Raw genomic sequence first — 19,207 nt, 5'->3', positions numbered from 1 at the left:
AACCTTGGTCAATACCTATAACTTTCAAACTCATGTTCTTTTATATAGGAACAAGCCAAGGGTTTGGACATCAATTCAACTCTTCAGTTCAAATTCAACTAAGAATCTTCAGTTCAACAAATGGAAGTTAATTTCGGAAAACTAATTAGAACAAGCAGAAACAGCGAGCATAAACTTCCAAAATCACGGTGGCTAAGTAGAGACTGTGATAGAGTAACAAGAAAGATTTAACAATCCATGATTTTCAATTATTAAAAGATTTACTTTTAAGCAGTAAGGCTTGATAATTTGTATTCTCACATGCAACAGCAGTTCAAAACTTCAAACTAAAACTCGTACAGAAAAATGTTCCTGATTTCTGCTTACCTAACATATAAATGATTTTTTCTACTAATCACCGGACATTAAGCGATCAAAAAAACTCTTATTAAGTTCTTCATTGTGCTCCATTGGGCTTACCTGTAAAAAAAGCCACAGATAGCATCAGAGGTTGAAAATGGAGTTCCATAGTTTGACAGCAATAGACAAAATCACAAAGGTTTATTTGTAGGGACAACATATCGGGACAAACGGAAGTTAGACATGCCATGGCTCCACGAAATCAATCATGCTTCAAATGAGCTATCAAACTCAAGTAGTTTGAAGATTCTTTCCAATGACAAGGAACTTCTGAAATCACCTCGCGAACTTGAACAAAACAGCTAACATAAAACATCATAAAACTTTAGAACTTGGAATTTGGAAAGCTTAATCTTGATATCACATAAATAAGATGAGTGTTTGACCTAGTACCAACCAACTACGGAACAACCCCTAAATGCGACCTAAATTTCGTTTCCAAAAAATAAATTATCTATACCAGCATTACAGAACTGAAGTTATTAAGAGGGGCATAGCCCAAATGAATTTCCTCAATCAATTTTGGTATTTGGGTGTTAAACATTGACAAGAGTTCTTCCAACTTTCAAGAAACATAAACTCTTGAACCAGAGAGGAATAGATTCATCATTCATTCAATAATCACAATTTCACATGATAAGTTTCAAAACATAAATTTGAATCTAGGAAAGGAATCACATAATTAGTTAGTGCACTGTGCACACACCACCTTAAGTGGTGGATGGAGAAGCAGCAACTGCTTCATTCTTGATGCTTGAAGAGGCAGAAGATTGTGCTGATGGTGGAACATAAATTCTTGCTTTTTTGAGAATTTCTGCAACAACCCAATGCTTTCTTTTGCTCAATGGCCTAGAAGGATCCAACCTAACCTGTAAAAGAGACTCCATAGTGTTTAATTTAAAACCTTAATAATCAAACACAAAATAAAAACACATAATAGAGAAAGGGCAAAGAAGCAAATAGTTATTCTTGTTTGTTCTTCAAGATTACCACAAAAAACAAATCAAATATTAGTAGATTAGCATGGATGGGTAGATGCATGATTCATTTAGGGCAAAAAGTGAGAAAGGAGGTTAGTTACCCGGTCGCCGATGTTGCATTCATCTTTCTCATCATGAGCCATGAATTTGCTAGTTCTTTTGATATAACGATTGTATAATTTGTGATGGAAGAGATGATCCACAGCCACCACAACTGACTTCTGCATCTTGTCTGAGACTACCATCCCCACTACCGGCTTCATTTTTCTTCTCCGGGAGATGAGTTCGAACAAGAAATATGAATAAATTCTGATGCGAGTCTCAAAGCTCTATAGCAACAATAGGGGTTTAAGCCCAAAAACCCTTAGTACATGTGAAAACAAGTAATTGGATGTTGATAGACATACTCTAAAACCCTCCGGATCCCAGGTTCGATTTCTAGAAGATGTGGGATTCATGGTTTATTGAGTCATTAAAAGTATAAATAAATTAATTTAGTTAAAAAATAGGCTCGTAGTTTCAGTTGGCTTTAGGCCTTGGGCTTTAGGCTCGCTTCTGTTATAATTTAAATTTGACAATTATCGTGCTTATCACATCTTATTGATGTATCAATGTCGTTGTAATGACTTTCGCAGTCACTTTCCAAAAAAAAAAACACATTCGAAGTTAAGAATTTTGTATTCTAAGACAAGTTTTTATACTTTCGTTTAAATCATTTATTTTATGTTTGAGGACCATATATAAGTGATTACCAACATCGCTTTCGCCTTTGCAACAAAAAAAAAACATCGCCTTCGTGAAAGTTCGTGTAAAAGATGCACATTGGTGTCTAGTGCATCCATTCTGAATCCAGATCACAGGATCGATACTTGGTGGGGATAGAAATCCATCATCAGAAGTATGAGCATATTTCATCCTTATGATATATCTAAGTCGAAAGCAACAAAGTAGTTTAGTAAGACAAATATACTCGGTCGGAAGGCCATGAACAGTATTATCGATTTGATAATATTTAATCTAGTTAATCATGACCATTGAAATTGTTTGGTCCGGTTAGGAGAGGAGAAGTTGGAGCGAATGCAAAAATGCATCAATAATCACATCTTCAAGCTGCAATTTTAAACACTCCGTACGTGTGTCTCACGTTCTCATTCTTTTTTATTTGAATCAATTAAAACCAAATAGTAGAGTTGATTCACATTGTTTTTCCTAGGAGAGCAGTTGTCGATTCGTTAGTAGAGAATAAACTAAGCCATCTCTTTCATTAGTTTTACATTCTAACAGTAAATACATATATTTTTAACTGTTAAATGAGTAGTAACCGATCGAACATTGTCTATTTTAAGGTTTCTACGAAATTTAAGTCTATCGAATCAGTATTATTAGAGTCTCTTTGGAAATTCGAAAGCAATCAAGATCATTTCTTCTTAAATTCATGCTAAAAAGGATCGAATAAGAAAGTAAAAAAGAAAATTTTGTTTCAAATTTAAAGAGAAGTAATGCATGAGACTATGATAGGTGAGCGAACACTCATATCTTCAAACTTGTTTGAATCATGACTGAACCAACTTCTACCTATAATCTCTACTCATGCTCTTCTCACCATCCATCCCTATACTTGAACTTCTCATTCATTCACACATCATGATGCCAATATTCATATTACTAAATTACTTCCAAGTCTCCTATATATTGAACCCATCATCTCTTCCTTCCCCACAAATCAATCTTCATCAAAACAACTAATTCTTCTCATGGCAAATGTTGCAAAAGAAATCATGGAGGAGGAAGATGAAGAAGAACAATATGTATTCCGAAGTAAGTATCCGCCTGTGAAAGTGCCTGATAACATGACACTCCCACAGTTTGTGCTTCATGAAGCTGAGTTATATGCTGATAAAGTAGCAGTTGTTGAGACTATAACCGGTAAGGAATATACATATGGTCAAGTTATCAGAGACACTCATAGGTTCGCCAACGCCTTGAGATCTCTTGGCCTTAGGAAGGGAGGAGTTGTTGTGGTTGTTCTTCCCAACACCGCTGAGTACATCATTGTCGCTCTTGGTATTATGTCTGCTGGTGGTGTTTTCTCCGGTTCAAATCCTCTGTATCATGAGTCTGAGATTAGGAAACAAGTCGAAGATTCAGAAGCTAAGATTATTGTAACTAATGGGTCCATCTACGAAAAGGTGATCTATTCTTTTAATGCTCCTAACTCATACAGTACTAAATACTAAGGTGGTTGCTTATTTAGATCGATATATAAGTCTATAACGTCTAACGAAATAGCCTATTACAGGTGAAGGGTCTCGGACCGCCAGTGATAGTTATTGGTGAAGAACGAGTTGAAAGCGCAATATGGTGGGACGATTTACTCGAGGCAGCAAACCGCCCTGGCACCAAAACTACATTCGAAAGAATCGAACAATCAGATCTATGTGCCCTCCCGTTTTCTTCGGGCACCACAGGAGGATCAAAGGGAGTTATGCTGACCCATAGGAACCTAATTGCCAACCTGAGTTCATCACTCTTCAGTGTGAGTAGTGATATGGTGGGACAATTTGTAACACTAGGCCTAATGCCATTTTTCCATATATACGGGATCACGGGTATATGTTGTGCCACACTTCGGAACAAAGGTAAAGTAGTGGTAATGGGGAGGTTCGGGTTGAGGACATTTATGAATGCATTGATCACTCACGAAGTGACATTCGCTCCTATCGTCCCACCCATCATATTAGAGTTAGTTAAGAACCCAGTAGTGAAAGAATTTGATCTCACCAAACTAAAGCTCAAGGCAGTCATGACAGCTGCTGCTCCTCTTGCACCTGAACTCCTTGCTTCCTTTGAGGATAAGTTCCCTAATGTGCAAGTCCAAGAGGTAAGTCTATTTTATGTCTCTACCTAGCAGAAATATCTCAATACACACACACACACACACACACACACACATATATATATAGGTAAAGTGAAGTACATATAATAAGTAAGTTTGGAATGTACATACACAAGGCATATGGATTGACAGAGCATAGCTGCATAACTCTGACTCATGGAGATCCAACAAAAGGACAAGTAGCTGCAAAGAGAAACTCAGTTGGGTTCATCCTTCCTAACTTGGAGATGAAATTCATCGATCCTACAACTGGTATATCTCTCCCTAAGAACACCCATGGTGAGGTCTGTGTTAGAAGCCAATGTGTTATGCAAGGTTATTATAAAAATGTCGAGGAGACTAAACGCACCATAGACGCTAAAGGGTGGCTCCACACTGGAGACATTGGTTATATAGATGACGATGGAGATGTCTTCATAGTCGATCGCATTAAGGAAATGATCAAGTACAAAGGTTTTCAAGTAAGTAGGATATTTTTTCTTATTTTCTTGTTAGAAAGGTAATATTGTCCGTGTCTCGAACCCAAGATCTAAAGGGTGGAAAGCAAGTTGGTAACCACTTCAACTAATAGGATGTTTTTCTTATTATTCTTGGTTTTTCATTAATAAATAATATATATACATAATTAAGCTTAAAATTCAAAATATATATAGGTAGCTCCGGCAGAGTTGGAGTCGATACTTCTTTCTCATCCTTCAGTTGAAGATGCTGCTGTCGTTCCGTAAGTAACATACATGATAAGTTTCTATATATAGAATAAGTACTAGATGAGTGTTTCAGTCACTTAAAGTTTACTCAGAGTCTTACTCAATGCATTGATGACGCAATTTACACCTTTGGCAATTGGGATTTTCCAAAAAAGAAACGTCGTCAATGAGAGTATGTAGTGTTCCGAAGATGCTACATTATCTTCTGAATCAAACTATGCCGGAAAAAATAACCTTTCTTAAAGTACGAACACATATAATTAAGGATTAAAGGATAGAATGATTAATGCAGATTGGCGGATGAAGAGGCAGGAGAAATACCAGCAGCATGTGTAGTGATGAACAAAGATGCAAAAGAAAGCGAAGAGGAGGTGATGGAATATGTAGCCTCCAATGTGGCCACCTACAAGAGAGTCAGAGTCCTTCATTTTGTAGATTCCATTCCTAAATCTCCCTCTGGCAAGATTATGAGAAGGTTTCTCAAAGACAAGCTTCAAAATAACATTATTAACGACAACAACAATGTCCGTTCGTCACCATCCCAACATGAGCAAACTTAGTGAATTTGGGAGCTGGATTAATGGCTCTTCTTCAAGATCTCCATCCATTAGTCACACAATGTTAATGCTCCATGAGGAGCTTAATTTTACTTGTTTTTAGTTTCAGTTAAACAATAAAACTTTCTTTTACCCTCTTCCTTATCTTCTTTACTTTTAGTTTCTTTCAAGCAGCATATTTCTACACGAAAGGAACAAAAATGATGTATGTAAAGACGTCATAACACTTGCTTCGTAATTGAGAGGCGTATTTATATGCAAACTTTAATTTTTCTTATTTTTATGTTTTCAGACACGTTATCTCTTACGCGCTAGGGTAGCACGAGAACCACTAGAAGTAGAACTCTTTTTGAGTTTGGAATAGGACTTATAGCTCAATTTTACCACCAATCCCATCCCAAGCTATATGCTGGGGTGGTCTTCTTCATGTAGTTTCACCAGTGGATGGTGAGTTGGTGACTATCACATCAGTCAAACCATCTATGGAGATTTAGTCGTATTCTTTCAGTGTTTTGAGTCACATTCAAGGATGAAAGTCAACGATCGATGTGCTCATATTAAAGTTACATCAAAAAGGCATCCGATCAGCCTCAAGTAAGTAACCGAAATCTCTAGTCCTTATTATGTATAAGTAAAGAAGGCATACAATAATCTTGTGATATTATTATATTTTGATTTTAACAGATATAAAGCATAAAGTTCTGTTTGTACTCCGCTGCGTTATGTGTATGCTGACGCATATAAAAGGCAATACCTGGCCCAAGCTTATGATGTAGGCGGAGTCGCAATCTACCTGAAAAAAGCGATACACGAACGCCCTGGTGAAGAGTAACCTCGAGTGCTTTCAATTTTTCTTTGTTATGAACACTAAACTTGGTAATTCTGAACTTTAAATCATTAGAAGTATTTGTTTTAACATAAACAGTGATAAAGATGGAGAAAGGAAAATTAACAAAAAAATTCCTCGTGATTTTTACAAGTACATACACAACAAACTAGATATTCATATGTTTCCTCCTTAATAATGATCTGTGTCCGAGTCATCTTGTTGCCTTCGAGAAGCATTATTGCTCAAAGTTGATCGCTGCACCAACCTAACAAGTGCCTGCACCACCTCTGACATAGGTGGTCGGAATTCTGACTCCGTCTGTATAAACAAAAACACTTCAAATCAGACCAAAAGACGCTTACTATGCTACTTAAGATTTCGGTCTATTTGCAAGACGTCTAATAGCACTTATACATTATTATCTAGCTCAGAGCAGCCGATCACAAGTTCAAAGGAAAATTCAACCAAGGCAAGAGTAGGCGAATCGATTTGGACTTCGTTCAGGAATGGTAAATTCATTGACTATATGTTGATGAAACTGATACACTTAATAACAAGAACATATGAAAGGTGGGAGAGAGACAGTCCTGGAAGGTAAAGACTCCCTCGATCCTATTTCGGCGATGACAAGGAGTCCTAATTTCATCAGTTTCTATCTCCATAAAGCTCCGCTAACCGACTACAACTAGTAAGGAGATCAACATCATCACAACCATCGACACCACCACCTACATTGTTACGGCCTCTCACCTCTCTCGGCTCCATCTCCGGTAAGGATAGATGTTTAGTATTTCATGTGTTATGAAACACTATGCATAAATACCATACCCCGTGTAAGTTGTAATCACACGATTGAATCAATGAAGTTGTAAACTTCATAAAATGCAAGGTGAAAGTTTAAATAGAATCTAAGATGCTGAGCATTTCACCTGGACACACAGAGCGATGACGTCAGCAAACCGAGAAAGTGACTTAGGAGGGTATAGCCCATGTAGAGCAGGATCCGCCATCTTTGCTAATGCATCAATATCATGAAGTTGTGGTGTCGCCCATCGAACTAAAGACTGTTCTGATCTCGGTTTTTTACTTTAGAAAAAAACACCAAAAACCATCAAAATATAAATGGAACTGCAACTCATTGAATCACATGTGACAAAATCTAGTATATAGTAATTTGAAGCTTTCATAATGTACCTGTCAAAAGGCATCCTGCCCGTTAAAAGTTCCAGCATAACAACACCAAAACTATAGACATCACTCTTCATCGTATAAGCTGATGGCTTGGTGCATTCTGGAGCATTATAACCAACTCCTAGATTTTGGCTCGTACGCTGACAAATAAATGTTAACTGTAATCATTGTTTCCTTATTTAAAAGTGCAAGAATTGGTTTCAGTAAGTGGTATTCTAAACAATGAAGATCTCCGGAAAGATAAGACCATTTCTAACTTGAATAAATGAATCATGAGATTGTTATTTAAATTAGGAAATAGAAACCTGGTGAAAAGTCCCAAGACCGCAGTCTGAGAGACGGGGATTGAGTTCTGCATCAAGCAAGATATTGCCCGATTTGATGTTCTTGTGAACACTAGAAGGTGAGCAAATCTCATGGAGGTACCTGAAAAATCAGATTTGTTGAATCTTAAGGATATGACTTGCACGATCCATCGATCCAATCAACGTATACTAGTCATTATAGAGTTCTTAAACTATAAAGATGTTGATTTAATTTGGGATAAACCATTTATTGATAATGTGAAAAATTAAATTAAAAATAAAAAGAACTAAATTGACCAGCTCTCTTTTGAACACGACGAATAAGAGATTTGGTTAAAGTTCTTAAGGGACAAATCTACTTACTCAACTGCTCGAGCTGTGCCTAGAGCGATACGGATTCGAGTGTTCCATGTCAGCGGCTTACCATAGTCATCAGAAAGGTGTAGAAACTCATGAAGTGACCCATTCCTAAAGTATTCATAAATTAACATGTTATGGCCCTGCTCCGAACAATAACCAAGAAGCTCAGCAATGTTCGGATGGCGCAATTTTGAGATATTCATAACCATTTCTGTGAATTCTTCAGGGACCGTGCGTGAAAGGAGCTCGGAGTCTATCTTTTTCACAGCTAGAACCTGACAAATAAAGGGGTCACTGTGAAACTCTTTTTTAACTTATGAAGCTGTGACAACGAGCACAAGTAGAATTGAGTGAGTAAATATGTCTTTGCTCGTTCTAGTTCTTGTGTTGATTGCCCACAAAAATTGTGTATTACTAGTTTCTTACAAGTGCAAACATAAAAGGGTGGCAGGCTTTTTTCGCTGCATAAAACTTCTCATATAAAGCTTCCAATTTATGAAGAGTGGAAGAATCCTTTATGAAAAGAAGGAAAAGTAAACCGAATCTACTAATCAGAAATATCACTTTGTAATGCTAGGTTTAAAACATCTATAAGTCATTCTTTCAGCCTTTTTTTATAGAGCCTTACATGCTCAAATATATATATATATATATATATATATATATATATATATATATATATCATTTTTATATGATAAAGGTCTGGAAGATCGTGAAAGTTTTCAGATAAACTTGAATTTCAGCAAAACAGACACAAAAGAAAGTAATTTTCATGAATTAGTAGCATATCCAATAAACTAGGCAAGTATAACCAAGATCAATAGAAATTCATACCCTGCCATCTGCATATTTGGCCCTGTAAACACGCCCAATGGTTCCCTCACCAACAAGGCGACCACTAGCAAAGTTACCAGTGGCAGATTGCAAATCCGACAAGGAATAAACAATTGCCCGAACAGAAGCACTCTTCTTTATATTGACCCGGTTTCCGTACTCATTGTCGTTAAATGGTGGAGGCTTAAGACCTATTGAAGCAGATGATTGCATCGAAGAAGATGACTCAAATGACTTCCGCGCTGGAGTGGGTAGAGGAATTGGATGGCTGTAGTCTGATATCGATGTTATAAGTCAGACATTGTTACAAAGTACAAACTAATAACACAATAATAGGCTAGAACGTAAATGAACCAAGTTGTAACATTTATATTAGTAATGGTAAAGAAGTAGATAAAAAGCTTAGTGTGGCAACAAAATAAAGTCGGTCTCTCAGTCATCAGAAGAAGAAAAAGTCAACCCAGGTGATTCAAAACCTACACTATATTCATACATCTTATTAGTAATTTTTTGCTATGTTGGAAACTAACAGTCACTTTAATGGGTTAATGTGAGTTTTGTATGAAACAAAAACGTGTTACGGCCATAAGTTACCGCTCTATGTTAATGTCTATTATTAAGACTTTAGATCGTACGAATTGTTGATCCAAAAGTATAAAATAGTTAGAGGAAAAAATAAGCAACATAATAACTAAGACAAAAATACGGGTGTACGGCTATTTCCCCTTTCTGGAGTTTCTCCACTTACCGTACTGGTGTCAGATACGAAACATTTAAAGCATCCATGTTACATAGCTCAAAGCGAAAGAAACTATACGCAGTTCTTATGTAAGATATGGCATTACCAACACAAAAAAAATATTCATATAACAATATTACAAAAGTTTTACACTTCGGTTTTAATTATTGTATACCTGTTGTAAATTTGTTGAATCAACAGAATTACTCTTAACAAAATATCTTTCTTATGTGATTACTATTTAATTCAGCACAAAGTTATATACTCCAACAGAGATACATTATCTTGGAAGTAACAAACATTTATAATACCAGGTTCAGTAGGTTATGGAAGTTCCATTATTGACAGTAAGATTCCATATCTTTCTGTGCATTGAATCTTCATTTCAACGAGGTAAAAGTACGTATCGTTAGAATATGGAAGTTTCCAAAGTACTAGGCATTGGCTCAAGAGAAAGCAGGTATGAGGATTAGTACTAGTGTTACCTTTGAAATCAGTCGTTAAGCCAAGCGGAGGGTCGTGTGTCAGTTCACTGGATACCAGAGGGCTGAAGTGCCTCCGCTGGCTAAGTTTCTCTTCATCAAGAAAATGTGAAGCAGAAGCTCTTCGAGAAGATTTTCGTGAGAATAAAGCAAGTACAAGAACAAGCGCCAACAATACACCTACAACTATTCCTGCAATGGCTACTCCACTTATACCGGACGTACTTCCACCTCCAGAGTTTCCATTGCCATGGCCACCACCAGACCCAGTTTGCCAAGAATTTCCTCCAGTCCTTGACAAATAGAAAATTTTCTGATTAATCCAGCATCAGGTCTCCATATACGAGTGTTTTTCCTGCTATTAAGGTAAACTCTGTTCTAATGCCACTCATCGAAATCAAAGGCTCTCAAGCGAAAGCCCCTTCAAGGAAGAAGAGATGAAAGTAGCAAGGTTTAATGAACTTCTAGGTGGAGTTCATCATCAGAAAGCACTTCAAACTCATCTAATCAAATTTAAGACAGAAATTTGAATAGCATACTTACTCAATTACACTCTTCAACTCGTGAGGGACTGAACCACTAAACTTGTTATTTTCAACATGCCTGTTCAAAAAAACAAATATAATTGAAGTTTGATAGACTTTTCATCAAAAACTTCAGAAGATCACCAAAACAAAGTAAACATTAATATCGAAGTAGATTAAATATAAAATATAGCATGAATGCATGATCAATATATGATATTTCTGGTTTAGATTATAGGTTGTCAATCAACACCGAATCAGTTGACCTGTGTAGTCTCATTCTCTACATATATCAAAGCACTATAGCTGTTTGAGAAGACCTTCATCATGGACTAAACTTAGAACAGATGTTATCTTGAACAGTATAATTTGGAGCTAAACATGGAAATAAGACGGGAAAGCAAAATCATGCATCTCTAAAATGCAAATTGAAAGATTAGTTCCAAACTAGTAAGTAAAAAGTCTCAATTTGAGGTTTTGGCTTAATATAAGTACACTATAGTATTCTATAAGGATCAGCGGAATAAGAATCGAGTACCTATTCATGAATTTTGCCAAAAAAGAAAAAAGAAATAGAAAGTATCCATCTGAATTAGTTCTTGAAAGATAAATCTATAGTACACTTACAGATCATTGAGTTGCAGTTTCGCAAGGACGTTTATTGGACCTGTAAACTGATTGTTTTCCAAATGCCTGTCCATCGAAGAATACAATGTTAGAATTTAGATGCAGAAGATTCAGGTGATTGACAGTTGAACTTGTCTCTTACAATTCTTTGAGACTTTTGAGAGATCCAAAACTTTGGGGCAGGTCACCTGAAAGGGTGTTGAAAGAGAGATCCCTGTATTCCATAACTAATCAATAAACACATCTTGTCTCAAATAAAACTCGCATTAGGTCTGTGTTATTAAAAGTATGAGAAATGATAGAGTACAAGAAAATCCAGACATACCCCAGAGATACGTCCTATGTGGCTTGCTGTAATTAGTTGTCTAGTGAATTAGAATCATCAAAAACACGAATCACAGCAAGCCACATAGGATGTATGTCTAGAGTATGTCTGGGTTTTCTTGTTCTCTATCATTTTTCTAAAAGTATTTTTGGACAACCATATGAAGATACAAACTTCCAACTCATTCCGTGGCTAATCAAATACGTAAAATACTTTTTCAGAGGATATCTAGAGGTAGGCTAGCTACCAACTTCATGTGATGAGCAGATAAAAAGTTAATTTAACAAATAACAATAATAATAACGATAATAAAATATTAAGAATAATACTAATAATAATAATAAACAGTGGCATAAATAGTTGTTGTGATTACATGAACGAGGCTAAGCATTATAAAGATGCAGTCGTACAAGCACAAAGAATACTTACATATAATTTATCTTATGAAGGTTTCCAAACATGTCGCTTAATTGACCATTAAGTTGATTATGACCAAGACTCCTGCACTCGTCCACAAATTCATTGGTAAATGAATAATTGAACAGACAAAGTAATAATATAATCAATTTTGATTGTGAAACACTGCTTACAAATGCTTGAGATCGGACATTTGAGAAATTGAATAAGGTACACCACCAGTAAAGCCATTTCCAGAAAGATCTCTGCATATCAAGCTCAGAGTATGACAGTATTAAGTCGAGAAAGAAAGAACATATTATCTTTTTGCTCTAATCAAGCATAGAAATGAGCACATATATCAAAAGGACGAATAGAAGGATTACAATCATACAGGTAGTTAGGCATATCCTGACCGTGTTATAGAAAAGACAGTCATAGAAATTTAATAACTGTAATGAAACTAAAACTTTCAAATCCTTTCTGTTATACCAAACCGTCGTATGTGCTCGAAAACTTCGAAGATATTTTAGCTACTTGTTCTTGACCTTTTAGTGAGTGAACCTCTTCTAAAATGATATACAAATCAATTAAAAGTCATTGCACTCTAACCTATAGGGTAAATGAATCCCCAGATAATAGCTACATTACATTCTTATCAAGAAAATAAATTACCTTTAACACTACCAAGGTTATTATATTTTTTTATTATATACAATGTAATGAGAGTGAATAAAAGTAATGAAAACGGGTTGGTGTACTTACATGCGAGCTGCATTTGGAGGAAGTTGATAAGGTATGTCACCCTTAAGGTGGTTCTTGCTCATATCACTGTACTATGACAAATAAATGCACATCCTTTAATTGAACCCATTCAGTACAAAATGTTAAGCACAAGAATAAACTTTTCAAAGGCTAGGTCTCACAAGTAAGTTACTGATGTCAAGCTTGATAGTTGGTATCCCATTGATCCTGTCAGTCCTAGACCAGATAGTCTTCTGAAAAGAAATTAACAGAAAAATGTTCAGTCCAGTTATTCTTTTAAATAGAATAGGTACGCTTGAATCTTAATCTGCTACAGTCATAATCATGTTTCTACAGATGCAGTTAGGGCTGTCAAAATGTTGGTTGCAATCCAGAATTTAAACTTGAGTTACTTTCTATTCTTGATAGTTCCCGGGCATACCTAGTGGCACTTATTCCAACTTCCAATTCTGATTTAACAAATCTCAAAAAAAAAATTAAAAGAAATTATCCGACACTGCCGGAGAATGCTGCATATGCATAGTGCATCAGCCTTGGGTTACCCTTTCCCTTCAATCCAGTTTTGAAGGAGATTACGGCCCAAGGGGCCTCTAACATGGTAACATAAGACTTGGGTGACCCTTTCCCTTCAATCAAGTTTTGAAGGAGATTACGACCCAAGGGGCCTCTAACATGGAGATACAGCAAGCGTTGCCAGGGATGGATCGGGTATGTTACCCTGTTGGGCATGTTAATTCCATCCCTACATGGAGAGGGGTGTCAAGTGGCTTCAATATTGGCAGTGAGGGGAGCTTTGGAACTTGGAATATCTCATCCCGTGGGAATTTTGTGTTTCTGAAGTGTATAAGTTGTAGGCAACCCTTTCCCTATAAGCTACTTTTTAGGAGACTTACGCCCTGTGGGCCTCTCAAACTGACAACCATAATGCCAAGATGATTTAACCACAACAGAAACCAGGAATTAACAAGGAGATCTCTACATTTCTGTTACAGATGAGCCTGAACACGTAATTCCTTGCCAAGAATCACCACAGGGGTCGCCTCCACTTGATTTCCAACCACTCAACTGTGAAGGAGAATTTAAGCTTGCATACATCACTGTGAGGGCAGAAACTGCAAAACAAATTACCAATAGAATGCTAAAACATCAAAGTCTTGAAGCAAAAAAGAGAAGTGCAAGGTAAGAATATCTTAATTCATGTTCGCATTTTGTGATACCATTAGCTGATTAGTTGGGCAAAATCCAGTTCCACTTAAGAAACTTCAAGAGAAATAATGCAAATCTCATTCATAACCGAACCATTTGATTTCTCGGTTTCTTACAAAACTATGTTATGGGAATCGTTTCTGAAAGAAAGAACGTTACCTATTCAAATCGTAGTTCCAAAGTGAAATTACAAAGAGGGTGTATCTCTCCTTCGCTTAAGACCCTTACTCAGAGATAGCTATACCATATTAAAGGTTACTCTATTGGTGAGATTTAGCCAGAACATTGGTGGTTTAGTGTAAATAAAATTATTTCAAAACAGGTATCAGTATTAGTAGTGCCCAGGCTTCCGATGCAAAACCGATTGTTTGATCTGAACACACATGCTTGGTTCCTTGCCTGTGTTTGGTACTTGTGGATCTATTTCTCAGTAAGAACTATTGTCAATAGTTGTCAATACGAAGTAACCAAATAAGTAGTTGGAGTGTCCTAGTTGCTCACTTGGAGTCTTGAGAGAATAAGAAACTAGTTATTTTTGGTATTTAGGAAGTATTTGGCAGAACTGCTACTAATAACATCATTGGTCAAGGAATATAAAGAATCTGGAATTAAACAGATTGATAACTTAACTATACCCAAATGTAATCACAGGTATCGAATTCAAACATCGATTTGAAGCAAAATTAAGCTACCTACCACCTCAAGCTCCTATTCTAATGTCTATTCATGATAGATTATTAGTATGCCTTCATTTCGTAATTGAATCAAAATGAAGCAGACATTTGAAGAATAATACCTAAAATTACCATCCTTTTCACAATATCTAATGCCCTATTTGGGGGAGGGGGAATGAAAAAGGTGGTATATTAAAATAAAATAACAATCTCATCAAGATTCAAACAAAATGAAGCTAGATAAATAGACGAAAATAGGGGAAACAAAATGAAGATTACCATCTGGTGAATCGGTTTTTCCTTTTATAGATATTAAGAAGATATCTAGAAAGAGCATGAACAGAAGAACCCTAATCATCTTGAAGAAGAAAATCAATCAAAAGAGGACTTTTTAGGGTTATTTGTAAAACCAACCCCTAAATTACTGAGAGTGATGTTCTTCTTAGGTGATGATAATGAATCGAAAGAGTAGTAAGGGAAGAAATGAGTAGAATCCACCATGAATGAGGAGAAGGAGGAAGAAGGAGAAGAAAAAAAACCAACCTCCTTCCAAATGTTGAAAAAACTAGGTAAACTTTTGTTGTTGGTTAGGGTTGAAAGCAAAATTGATAATAGGGTTACTAAAATTAGGGAAGATCGCAGTTAAATTTGGAGGGATTGGAGATCGCCATTGAAGTCAAAAGGGCATGACAATCGGCTATTCATTTACATCTTTCTCGAGCAAAGCAAACCCCCAAAAAAAGGAGCGAAATTTAAAACTTCTGTCTATTTATATAAAGAACCAAAACTTCTTTATTTGATGGCAATTTTAGGGATACCCATTTTACCAATGATATGTGTATATGCCCTATTTTAATGTCTAGTTTTGGAAAAAAAAACCCTTTAACTAACATAATGCATTGGTTTCCACATGTGTAGTTCACACGCATGAAAGTGAGTAACTGACCTTCTTCTTCTTTCTCTGGATCTCTCCTCTTCATGATCTTCACCTTCTTTACCATCTCAACCACCACCATCTCACTTTTTTTCATCTCATCCCTTCGTTTGCGATGAAGAGAAGAGATGTGATAGAGACAAAGAAAGAGGGAGACACGAAAATGAATAGGAGATGGTTAATGACATGGTGAAGGACACTTAAAACAAGCTAGATGATACTCACCAAAATGCATCGTGGATAAAAATACTGCCGGGAAGTGGAAGTGATGCAATCCGTTCGTGATCACACTTGTTTCAATGGAACTCAAGTTAAGGTCTTAAGGCTCACAAAACTAGTGAAGCTATGTGAATGGAGAACGAACGTAAATAGTATTTATCTTTTATGTCTAAAGAGTCAAGAAGACAACGAACATATATCTTCGTTGCCCTACTACTCCTTGAGTCTTTTGCAAGAGGTGATGTCCATCTTACAATCTTGTGGCAGTCGAGAGGGATCTTAAAATGATGAATTGAGTGGTTCACACTTCACACAAAAGATAGATTATGTCAGATTATATCGTGTCTTGGGAGATTTTGTTATAATGTGGTCGAAGAGTAATGTCGTTGATGTTATTTGTGTTTTGGAAGAATGCGTTGTTGATTAGGGAACACTTCATGTGTGTCGTGGACTAATCATGTGATGTATATAGGCAATACCACAATCGATCGTGTGGAAGGTGTGCATTCAAAACTGAAGAGAAATTTATGTCTCTAAGTGTAACTATATCACATGCTAGGAATCTATACACGCAATGACTGAGACCAAAATTGTAAAGATTAAACCTATAATAGAGAAAAACCACACATTGGTAAAGATGCCCCATTAATGTATGTTTTAGGGAACTGAGAGGTTATGTCTCACACAGTGCATTAGAGCTCTTGGTGGATGAGGTCAAGTAGGCGAAACTATTGGAATTAATGCAAATTTGGAATTGCTCTTTTGGGAGTTCTTTTTGTCTTTGTCCTCCTCTTCAAAGGACCTTCTTGCTCTGGCATTCGGGATGCCTTTGATAGAGGCTGCTCATTCAAGATTTGGTTGAGTATTTGAAGTCCTACATCCATGTTAGCCGCCTTAAATGTAGCCATGGAGTTGCGAACAACATCTCTCTAAAAATTCATTGACATATATTTTCATCACAAATAAACACAAACAAAGAGATGATAATTTAAGTGTTCTTATGTAGTAAGCAGACAACCTTGGGGAGCTTTCAGATTGGGTCGTCTTCCGATGTGTTGGGGTTTAGATCTTTGGGTGTGAAACTCGGTTGAACCACTCCAAATACTTACCTTCAGATTCCCACGTTGAATCAACCTGCTTCGACCTATGTTACTCGTCGAGAAGATGTTGAGTCCACTTATACTAATACCAATGTGCTCTGGCCATAATCCTTCACTTTAATTTGCCCCTCTGCTACATATCCGATCTCATATATATGCCCAGGATATTCTAAAAAAATCCAATTGCCTCAACACTCATTCTAGGTGATACACGTCTGTGATGTCATAAAAAACGACAAAACAGTTGCCGAAGACAAAAGTTGGGGGGCGGGGAGAAGACAACCAGAACTTATGAACCTATATGGGTCCCAAGTAACTTGAATAACAAAAGTGTTGTTTGTTATTAATAGCATGAAATAAACGTGCCAAATACCAAATATAAACATTTACGTGTAAAATCTTTACCTCTTTATCTTCAAAATAGTCGATCATCTCTCGAAAGGTATCTAGTTATCCTGCGTAACATGCTCCACCATCTACACATCATGGGCAAGTCTGAACAAAACCGAAATCTTTGTTGGAGTTGACAGGTCAAGCTTAAAATCGTCATTGATTCACGCCTACCATTAAAAAAAAAATTAACTTCAAACCATATTTATCCCATAGGTAAAATTAACTTAAATAAACTATGACGCGAGAACTACATGAAGAAGAAGAAGATAACCCGACATTTGTCTACTCTCAATGGAAGTATATCCAAGTTGCATGTACAGATAGGCAAGCATTGCAGGTCCCACGAATATTTGAGAACATAAGATAACTCTATCAAATATTATAAGTAGCTAACATGCTCCTCCTGACCACTCTTATCACAAGAAATAGTGGCACCCATTCCTCCTTAATTGATTCATCGTATCTCTTACGGAGACATTTGCGGATGCGATCTTTGTTGGAATCAGAGTTTATTTTAACTCGGACCGAATCGTCAAACTCAGATATGAAGTTCTTCATTGTGTTTGTCTCGTCGAGTTGTTGACTTTAGAGCCAAGAATTACTCAAATCCGATTTCGGATAAATAAGATATTAAAGTTTAAACTATGGACGAAGTTTGATTTATTTAGGGACCTTAATCACTGCTGACACTTATAATCAGTGACAAAGTTTAGGGCCAAGAACCACTCAGATCTGACAAACGAAGTTTTTTCTGAGGTTTTTCTTTAGATCTAACTACCTTAATCACTGCCGACACTTATAATATCCCAAACGTCACACATTTTGTCTGAGCAGTCACAAACGTCCCAATTGCCAACTAATGTATCCTTTTGCACACACCTATCCAAAACCTATTAATAGGACCCAAATGAACTCCAAATTTCATTATATTTTCTCCTGCACATTCGACGATGATGAGTCATGAAAATGTCTCACTTGAATCTCTTAATTTGGGTTAGTTAGTCTATTTCGAGCAGTTACTTTGATGAATTGTGTGTTTCTCTTTCCAGGTGTCTTTTATGGAGTTCAGTGCGAAGAACGGATAAAATTGAGAGAAAGACGTGTTAGGAGTATTTCGGTCATTTCTTGACTATGGTAATTTTGATCAACATTAGTGCTCGAATGAAAACTGCAGTTCAAGATGAACTCGTGGACGAAAACGGGAGTCAAATCGAGGTTCGGGTGAGAAAACTAGACCAGGTCAAAATGTGGGTCAAAGGCAGTTGACTAGTGAAGCAAAGAGAGACGCGTGGCGCAAATCCCGAACTATGACATGAGATTTTCGGTACATGATGGGCCTAAAAGGTTACCCTAAAAGGTCTTCACCCGCAAGTATACGGGCGTCAAGTAATAGTTCCGGTAAGACCGGTTCGTTCCTCAGAGACTAAGTTAAACTAAATTCTAACCTTAAAACTATTGAGATTTAAAAATGGTTTGATGGTGGTAAAACAAAAATAAAATATAAAACTCAAAAAATAAATAAAGAAATAAGTCGGTATTAAGAAAAAGGGAACCTAGGGTTTTCGAATCCGTCTTCCTAATAATTCTAACGACAATTTAATTTTGATCTAATTAGAGAGTTCTTTATATAACTCAGGTTTTAGTCCATGAACGGTCTAAAAACCCGGAAGATTTTATCGTTAAAATGGTAAAAACTTTAATAAATGTATCGAGAAAATAATTATTATGACTTCATCTAAAACCCTAGATATAAAAGATTTAGCTA

At 36.4% G+C, this 19,207-nt stretch overlaps 2 protein-coding genes across 8 annotated transcripts; one reads left to right on the top strand and one right to left on the bottom strand.

Annotated features, from left to right (window-relative positions):
- Positions 1–2,563: 2,563 nt before the first annotated feature.
- ACOS5 (acyl-CoA synthetase 5) lies at positions 2,564–5,676 on the top strand. The gene is made up of 5 exons (XM_086646681.1): positions 2,564–3,568; positions 3,679–4,260; positions 4,392–4,736; positions 4,929–4,996; positions 5,275–5,676. The coding sequence occupies exons 1-5, from the start codon at positions 3,134–3,136 to the stop codon at positions 5,540–5,542; spliced, it is 1,698 nt and encodes a 565-aa protein (XP_086502807.1). The 5' UTR covers positions 2,564–3,133; the 3' UTR covers positions 5,543–5,676.
- Positions 5,677–6,412: 736 nt separating this feature from the next.
- Positions 6,413–18,134, bottom strand: SRF5 (STRUBBELIG-receptor family 5). 7 transcript variants are annotated; one of them, XM_086646634.1, is made up of 17 exons: positions 15,956–16,120; positions 15,743–15,834; positions 13,896–14,028; positions 13,078–13,149; positions 12,917–12,982; positions 12,346–12,417; positions 12,185–12,256; positions 11,573–11,644; positions 11,431–11,496; positions 10,823–10,882; positions 10,283–10,572; positions 9,059–9,333; positions 8,228–8,499; positions 7,865–7,985; positions 7,563–7,699; positions 7,298–7,454; positions 6,413–6,686 (listed from the first exon to the last, which is right to left on the bottom strand). In XM_086646634.1, exons 2-17 carry the CDS (start codon positions 15,825–15,827, stop codon positions 6,558–6,560), a joined length of 2,079 nt encoding a protein of 692 aa, XP_086502760.1. In that variant the 5' UTR covers positions 15,828–15,834; positions 15,956–16,120; the 3' UTR covers positions 6,413–6,557. The 7 variants fall into 7 exon arrangements, with proteins under 7 accessions (XP_086502760.1, XP_086502788.1, XP_086502770.1 ...); XM_086646662.1 differs by lacking the exons at positions 15,743–15,834; positions 15,956–16,120 and adding an exon at positions 17,455–18,134 and having other exon boundaries at positions 12,917–12,987; XM_086646644.1 differs by lacking the exons at positions 15,743–15,834; positions 15,956–16,120 and adding an exon at positions 17,455–18,134.
- Between the last annotated feature and the right edge of the window lie 1,073 nt (positions 18,135–19,207).

The sequence above is a fragment of the Eschscholzia californica genome, unplaced genomic scaffold (genome assembly GCF_041429995.1).
Source record: "Eschscholzia californica isolate CP2 unplaced genomic scaffold, dmEscCali1.0.p SCAF_1, whole genome shotgun sequence".
Taxonomy (NCBI): domain Eukaryota; kingdom Viridiplantae; phylum Streptophyta; class Magnoliopsida; order Ranunculales; family Papaveraceae; genus Eschscholzia; species Eschscholzia californica.
Note: the sequence above shows the minus strand (reverse complement) of the source record. Positions and strands in the feature narration are given on the sequence as shown.